Here is a 9174-nt window from a genome sequence, read left to right as displayed (position 1 = left end):
TTTTGAATATAATATATATTGTAGGGTTCTTGATTCCCTGACCCAGATTGCGATTACAATGAAAGACTTTCGTTACTTAATCTTATGCACTTATCATACAGAAGAGAATACTTTTTTTTACAAATGACTAAATTTTAATATTGACCTCGATGTCAGGAACTTTATTCGATTCAATGAAATGTCTGATCAGGTCACAAGGTCAACTGACAATGATTTCTGAGTCTCACAAACTATTTTATTTTAACCGCATTGTACCCATGTGGAATACCCTGCCTCTTACCTTTAGAAACAACCCAACCACGCACACTTTTAAGCAAAGTATTAAATTATTTTATAACGATCTCTTTTTAAATTAAAGTTAATGTAAATAATGTTTGTAGCTGGCTGTCATGTGGAGTTCTTCAAGGTTCTTTACTGGGTCCCCTCCTTATTTTGTACATCAATGATATCCATCAATCCTCTATTATACTTACTTAATTTCTTTCTTCATGCTGATGACACCACTGTTTTTTATTCTGACCATAATATCCAATCATTATTTGATAATGTCAACTCCAATCTGATTCCCTTGTCCCAATACTTTGCTGCTAATAAACTTTCAATTAACCATAATAAATGTAGCTTCATCCTGTTTGGGACCCCACAGAAGTTAAAATGTATTGTTACCACTTCTTTTAAAATTTTTCTCAACAATTATGACATACCCTCTGTTCAGTCAGCTATTAAAGTTCTTAGGAGTTCATCTTGACAGTGGCCTTACATGGAAAAAAAAAGCCTTGGTATTATTTTTAGATTATCCCCATTTGTACCCCTTTTTTGCCTTGAGTTCCTTTTACAAATTTTAGTGTTACATGTTAAAACTTTACATACTTGATTATATATCTTGGTCTGTGCAATTCGGGATCGGCCGCTATCAGAAGTGTGATTTGTTCGCCTGTTGGCCTTTTCCCGTCACCGGCAATCTTTTATTTCATTGATATTTTATTGTATTTTTGCCCTTGTGAAGTCGAATAAATAAAAAAATAAAAAATAAGATAAAGACCCCGGCAACTTTTTCCTGTCCAGAAAATTGGCCATTCCAATTCCTCAACTCTTCCCAGTCGGGAACATCAGACCTGATACCGTCGACTCTGGCAGCACCACTGGGTATACAGTAATAGTATTGAGAATAGTGTTGCTTTTATTTTAGGTGGGAGAAAGGCACTTATTTAAACAACCATTAAATTTAACATTTGGTATAATTTAGTAAAATTTCCCATCAGCCTTTGGCATAATTTGATTTGGACCACAGGTCACAAAGAAAGGTATAGGCCTAGCATTCAATTAAGTATTGCGGTTAAGTAAATGTTTTGATTTTAAAGAAGATAGAGAGTAGTTATTGTAATCTACCAGTAATTTAATGATGGAACCGGTAGTTCAAATGGAGGAATTATTGTCTTGCTTAAACAGCTTGTTTACCACCTCCCCATGCTACAATGTAGCTTGCAACAATAAAAATCCTGATCATTTTACCTGTGGTCCAAAAATTTTGTATTTCTGAAATGTTTATAAATTTATAAAAAAAATCCAGACCCCCACCACAACCTCACGTGAATGTTTCAGCTTTATAAAGGTATAACAAATTTCCCCTTGGGTATCACCAATCAACTCCCTGGGGTATTGACTTAAAAATAGAAGATTTCTGTTCCCCCAACCTTTTTTCCAGCAAACAGTAGAAAATTTCATCGCAATAGCTCAATGGGAACTGTGGTGTTGCTAAGGATTTTCTTTGACTGCTGCTGTGATTTTTCTTCAATTTCTTCAGTACTTTTAAAGACCTTTTGCTCAGAACATTATAGGCCAATTTATAGAAAATAATTATAATTTAAAATAGCTTAACTTTACACATAATTAATGTCCGATTAAGGTCATTGAGCCCTCATTATAAAGTTAACGATGTGCTCTATTCAATTACATTAAAAAAACATTTTGATAGAGTACGAGTTTACAGCCCTTTTGTGATCTTGGGTCCCAATTAAGCTTTTATGTGAAAGAAAAAATTTTTTCCAGTAAGTCACAGGTAATTTGTATTTAAAAATATTTAAAACCGAGAAAATATCTTATAGATTTACTGTCTGCAAAACAAAATCGGAAAAAAACCCTCAAAAATTAAATCAAAATGTTGAATATCTCATTTAAAAGGATCATACAGGTTTTTAATTTCCAATCAGAAACAGTTAAAAATATCTTCAATGACAAAGTACACATAATTTTTTCCAATCCAAATTTTTAATAACTTACTTACAAATTAAGCAATTGAAATATAGAATTAAATTTTTCAATTGTTTAGCTTATGACAGACAGTATATCTTTAGATAGGAGTGAGCTTATTCTACCATAGCATTCGTGCAGAATAGCTTTAACTGATCAAAACCTGCATAAATTTAATGATCGATAAAACTTACAAGACTTAGCTGAAGTTAAGAAGATCAGTGTCAATACCATGCAAAAAAACAGAAAATATATTGACGCACATGTTACACTGAAAGGCTGTTACCCTAAAGCAGCTCAGGTAAAGTGCTTAGATGATCTGGTATCTGCTCAAAGCCTGTTACACCTGAGCACTCAGCAACTTTGCAGCTCAGATAAAGTGCTCAGGTGATCTGGTTGACCTGCTCAAGGTCTGTTACTTTGCAGCTCAGGTACAGTAAAGTGCTCAGTTGATCTGGTATATGCTCATGCTCAAAAAGTGGCTTTCTCACAACATATTGTTACAGTGGCAAGTTGTTCAAATAGTATCATAGAAAAGTTCAAGTTATTTACATTTTCATAGGCATAATCACTTAAATTTGAGCATTTCAAAGATATGCTTAAACCCTTTTGTAATATGTGACTGGCTCTGGCAAAACCGTGGTATTTTTGCATGAATTCATCTTTAAAACAGTGTTTATTTGATGAAAATTGGTTGAGTAATTAGCGAAGCTATGTAGGTTTTGAAAAAACAGCTTCCAAAGATTCAAAAATCAATAGTTTATTCTTAAGATTTGTATTTTTAAAATAATTTTAATAACACTTTTCAGTTAGATTTAGAGATTGATATTTTGAAAAAATTTTCTTCAATATATCATCTTTTATATAATGTAAAAACTAAAATTCAGAATCTCAAAAGTTTTACGTCATTGTGTGAAATTAGAAATTGCAACAAACGGCAGGTTTTAACAGAGCCGGTCAAATATATCAATGGAAACAGACACAGCAATCGTGTAACAAGCCTTTATTATATGAAATCCCCCTCCAAAATCTTTTTACAGGTTTACAACTGAAAAAAACTAGAAATAATGAATTGTAAACTCACTGGCATCTTTCGATGGCTGACGGGCGAGTGTATGAACCGTGGAGGTCTTTGCCTTGAGTTTCTCGATAAATGGGGCTAAGTTTTTGCCAGTATCTTCACAAGTAACCAAGAACTCGTACTCATTTTTTGAAGACTTGGATGGACGAGACTCGATGTGCAACAAGTTCACGTTGTTATCCTACAATCATAACAAATAATACCTAAAGCTATGTCCACAATATCAAAACTTATGCCCATATAAATTTGTGATGTGCTTATATTATGGTCATGATGTGATGTCACGTGTGATGTTTCAAACTCACCTCAAAGAGTTTGAGCGCACGTGCTAGGGTTCCAACCTCTTGATTGAGAGAAAACATCAACGACAACTGAGGAATATCATGATCATGATTTTCTTTAAGGTAGCAGTCATCATCCTGAAATGAAAAAAATTATATTTCAGCATAGAAAAATTGAAATGTGAATAAGAAAGGATGTTGAAGATTATGAAGATGATAGTCAATACCCAATATGATCTTTAATTTTAGTCCACACATGACTGTAATATAACAATATCAGTGATGATTATGAGGATGATAATGATGATGAAGATGAATAATGAAGATCACGATCAAGATGATGATAAAGATAAAGATGACAATGATGATGATGATACTTATGATAATGAGAGATGATGATGATGATGATAGTAACAATTGATAATGATGATGTGTTATTCTGTTAACATATTTGAACTATTAATTATACAGAATACAGTTAAAATTTAATCATAAAATGTAGATATTTACAGTAATACAAATTATAAAACTCTTCAGAACACTTACATAGAGAAGATCTACATTTGTTGAATTTGAATTATTTCACAAATCTCTTAACAGGAAATTATAAATCCAAACAGAAATAGGATTAGGTGCCAAGGTTAAATCCATAGTTCAAAATCCAGCTTTATTATTCTAGAATTATTCTTCACCATTTTGTAAATATTATTATTATAGAAAGAAAGAAATATATGAAAAGATATTATGAGGAAATTAATTAAATGAATCAATGAAATAATGAACAAATAAAGTGATAACATAGTATAATCTCCAAGCATCGAAATGCATGCCATCGTGTTGGGATCCAAACATGATGGTGTGCATTTCGCTGCTTGGAGTACTGTATGTACTGTATTATACTATCTTACCCGAGATTAATCAGTGGACCTTTCGGTTTTTTAAAGTGATAACATAATTTGAAATATGGCTGAATTCAAAGAGTACATTAAACTTGGTAAGAAAGCAGCTACTGTTACTGTGGATTATTACCAGTAAATTTATATACTGGTGGTATAGTCAGATTTCTTTTCATATTACAACAATGTGTTTTACACTGATGATAGTATCACAGAATTGGACAAACTTCCAATGTGGAGATGTCAACTCCATTATAAAGGCCTATTAAAAAATGAGAATTAGCTTATACAAAAAGAACTTGAATTCACTTTACTAAACACCGTAAAAAATCGTTGATGAACCATGAGTATTCAATTAATTGAATGACAGAACATCGATGAAATACAATGAATTGCTGAATCAAATACATGAAACATCCTGTATAAAATATTGATTAAAATCAATTAACTGCCATCTTAATTAGTTTGATATAGCCTGGTGGGTTAAAACCAGGCTATATAAATAAAATCATTTTATAAATAAAATTATTTTCAATTACAGTAATGTTGATTAAATTAATATTTGTTTGAAGACAGGCAAATTAATATAAATTAGCTTTGCTAGAATCATATTTTTGTTCGGAGTCAACAAATTATTTAGAACAGATCACAGTAATTACCATACGCCAGAGCCTGCCTCAATAACCTCATGCATAAGTTTAATCTAACCATGATCTAACTTCTTTATCAGGCATAAAATACCTAACGTAGTTTACCGTAAATTATCTTATTCAGCCTTGTTAATACTATTTTATCACCCACCAACTGTAAAAAGTAATAATCTTATGGCCTTATCAACTTATACAAGCAAAAGGTTATCCTTAATTACCATATATTATACCAGCATCTACCAGGAGATGTTAGACTAACATGCTTGAAACTAAATTTAAGAAGTACATTTGCACTGCAACCTGTATTTCATTTTTTCATAAGCAGTGTAATAGATATCGAACAAAAAATGAAGTATTACCAATTCTTTATTTTGCCATGTTCTTAATCAATCCCACACCAATTTTGTGCCCAAAATATAAGCGTGCACAGCTTGGGCATAGGCTGGGGTGTGTGGACACTACCCCCCACCCAATGGCAGCAAATTAGTTCCACTGAGTAAAAAAACAAAAATGACCATTAAATTTTCATTGGAATAGGGATTTAGTTTTTGCATTTTCAATTTTCGCACCCCACCCCTCCCCAGGATGAAACCAGACTAGGCCCCTGCACAGTACTACAGTCTGTATGGAATTTTATTTATGAATAACAAAATAAAAATACTTAATTCTGTATCACTAGCTTAAGTTACAATTTGAATTTTTTTAATAAACTTTTATTCCTAATTATTATACTAAAACATCTAAATAAAAAAGTATTCAACAATAATGCACAATGAAAAAGAAATTCACTTTGTGTAAGTTCATGGTGTGAGGATATTATGGTGTCTTCTTAATCACATAAAAAATGACACCTGGGCTATTAAGACAGCAACCCTGGATTGGTTCAATAACACTTGTTTCAACTGACTGCACTCTCAAAACACTTCCATATTGTTTGCAGAAAGTCTGGTCTGCTAATTCTTGCTATCCTATTGTACTTCCTCACAAAGGCTCTGCATATTTACACAATTTGATATTACAGTGGTATTAAATGAATTCCATGTTTACTTGAAACCCCTTCCATGTCACAGTACTCCTGCCTCAGCCAAGTTCAAGTGATTTCTTTCAATAGCTTGTCTAGAGTTCCTGTGTATTGTATTTTCAATGGATATTTCTTATTCCATGGGATTATTTCTAGCATATGGAATTCAGTCAAAATCAAATATAAAAAATAGAGTATTAGCACCCTACTAAGTACTGTGACATCCACTGTAGAAGTAAAATTGCTTGCCAATGAAGACAAGTAAAGGTTTGAGCTAAAAACATTTGAAAACCATTAAAAAATGATAGCAAACACAATTTTAATTTGCCACAATTTCAATTCTTTTTTTAGTACTATAACTCTATTTACTATAAAATTCTACCTACCATTTTTACTATCAAAGAACACACAGAGCGTATACAAAACCAGCCGCACAATACCAGTATCAAGGCGATAAATGATTCAGGAAATTTTCAACAGTAATAATCATTTTCATTTTTAATAGCTAGCATGTGATTTGTACAGTAATAGCCCATTTCTTTTCATAGGATTATGAACAATGATGGTTGAAACATCAATAATTAAGACAGTAAATCAAAGAAAGAGTTGGCAAGCAGTCTAACATCATGCCCTTAAATACAAACTTAAGTAACAGTTTTCTATTCAGGATTTTTCTATTGGGAGGGGGGGAGGGTGTGAAACAAGGAAGCAAATCAAAAATGTAAAACATTTAAAAAAAAAAAAAAAAGAAAGTCACCTCTCTTCCAGCTTTTTCACATCAATTTAGCGGCGGCACCTGGAAAACCCTGTCAAGTGATCAAAGGATCCATGAAAAGGTCCTCAAAAGAGAGTCCACAAAAACCTCAAAACCTTTTTAGCAGTGAGATTGGCAAATGTAAAAAATCATGCTTCAATAAATATTTCCAAGTCATGATTATTTTTATTTACTGTAATTAGATTTAATAGTATAAAAATGTACCATTATAGATTGGCATCTTATGTTCACTAAAGGAAGGCTAGATGGCTCTATTGCAGATTTAAATAAATCAAACAATGACTAACACACATCATATTCTGATACCCTAGATTGCAAAGCGAGCTGCAATCTGATTGGCCAATTAGGGCAAGCCTACTTCATACCTCCATAGGCCTATGCAAGCCTACAGTTTACCAACTGCAACAATAATATTGTACTTTTTATCACAACTTGGGATAAGCTCCAGCCCATGTGGTGGCTTGGCAAGGATTTACTTTTTACGTATCACAATATAAAATTGATGATTATTTAATTTTAAGTGGACAAATGCTAAACATATGCATGATAAGCTTAGCTTACTATATTATTGAATGTGTGATTCTACAAAGATGAAGATGGATTATAAAATCAGAGTAAATAAAGTTACATTTACACTAGACACGTTAACGACACGAGTGGAAAATCGCTAGAAAAATAGGTGTGCAGAATCGTAATCGGCCCTTCTCTTACAGAATGCGCAGACGGAAAGTGCCATGCCTGGCCAAAAAGTATTTTTATTCAAAAAGTTTACTCCTGCATGGAGCTAGGCCTATTAAAATATACTCGCTGGTCTCAGGCTTTGTCAACAAACTACGTATGTAGAGTACTACTAGTACTACTACAAACAAGTACTACAGTACTTAGGCTAGGCCCCCCTAGTGACATTGACATTGACAATCATGATGACAGAGTTCCACATTGGTTTAATATATCTAGGCCCTACTAGGGAAGGTAGGAATAGAACTAGGCCTAGACCTAGGCCTAAATGGATATGCTCTGGCAGTGCATTCCGAAGTTCTCAAAAAGCACACATCACACCAAGGAACAACTTGGGTAGGCCAACGACAGAAGTCGCACATCCACACACGCCGTACGTATCCTTCTGCGATTCCAAACACAACAAGAAGAGGTGGAAGGGCCTAGCCCAGGCTATGTTTAAAAATAATAAATGAAGATTATTCTTACATTGTCGTCTACCTTTCTCTTTTTTGCAAGTCCTGCGTCCATCTCTGTTAAAACGAAACTAGTTGTATACAACTGAACACGGTAGTATTTATTAAATTTTTAAAAGAACAACACAAAATGTTGTAAACACAGCGGTACAATTCAATCGATACGATACGATTATCTCTTGCGTTTGTTGCGTGTCACACACCACCAGTAAGAGGTGGTTATATGGTGTGTCGTTTCAAGGCACAGATTGACCAATCATATTAATGATTAGTACTGTAGATGAAAAAACATAGATCAGAATTAGATCAGCACGCGTAATTGGTGGCGTTTTCATTATACTGAATGAATTTTTCGTTATCGTCATCGTCATTAATCGTAATTTCCTCATTCTTCTTTCACCTCACGCCATCCTCATCTTCTCTGTCATCAATTATTTCATCAATGTCACCATCCCATCCTCATCGGGATCCCCATCTTCTAATGTGTAGGCCTGTCAGGAAAAATTTGGTCCGGGCTAATTTTAAACGTTCCGACGGACTGGCCGATTTTTAGCTTTAAAATTACTGGCCAAATGTAGTCCACTTCAGCCAAAATCGGTCCGGCATCTATTTAGTAGTTACTGTATTTTTTTTAGCGTTGTTCATATTGGTTTATAACCAAATGATAGAAAAATATCTTATCTCTTTCTATATACCGTAATATTGTTTTCCTTTTAATAGCTTCAAGTCAACTCGGCCCCTTGTTGAAAGTCAGACTCCAGAGGGGGGGGGGGACATTTAATAGGCCTATGTTGTAGCACTGAGAATTATCAAAAAAACATAAAACGACCATTATCGATACTTTTACAATATAGGCCTAATATGATTGAGGACAGAATTAATATATCATGACATTGGTGTATGCCTAATGTCTGATAATTCCATGGAATCTCAGATGCAAACACATTTTACATTTAAAAAATGTAAAATTAGGTTGTCTGGTATTATTATGAATTTTGATTTCGATTTCGATTTATTAAAAAAAAAA

General features: G+C 33.3%; 1 protein-coding gene across 2 annotated transcripts in view; it reads right to left on the bottom strand.

The window, feature by feature from the left end:
• Positions 1–8387, bottom strand: part of LOC117105081 (phenylalanine-4-hydroxylase-like) — a 23641-nt gene extending 15254 nt beyond the window's left edge. The window contains exons 1-4 of one of the 2 annotated variants that reach the window (XM_033246105.1): positions 8161–8387; positions 3637–3750; positions 3335–3512; positions 2445–2453 (exon numbers count right to left, since the gene is read on the bottom strand). In XM_033246105.1, coding sequence (XP_033101996.1) covers positions 2445–2453; positions 3335–3512; positions 3637–3750; positions 8161–8202 — 343 coding nt within the window. In that variant the 5' untranslated portion in view covers positions 8203–8387. The remainder of the gene's footprint in view (positions 1–2444; positions 2454–3334; positions 3513–3636; positions 3751–8160) is intronic. The other variant, XM_033246106.1, reaches the window with a different exon arrangement.
• Positions 8388–9174: the final 787 nt, after the last annotated feature.

This window comes from Anneissia japonica, unplaced genomic scaffold (genome assembly GCF_011630105.1).
Source record: "Anneissia japonica isolate Jap-2015-1 unplaced genomic scaffold, ASM1163010v1 scaffold287834_len5846547_cov211, whole genome shotgun sequence".
Taxonomy (NCBI): Eukaryota; Metazoa; Echinodermata; class Crinoidea; order Comatulida; family Comatulidae; genus Anneissia; species Anneissia japonica.
The sequence above is the reverse complement of the archived record's forward strand: the minus strand, read 5'-3'. Positions and strand labels throughout refer to the sequence as shown.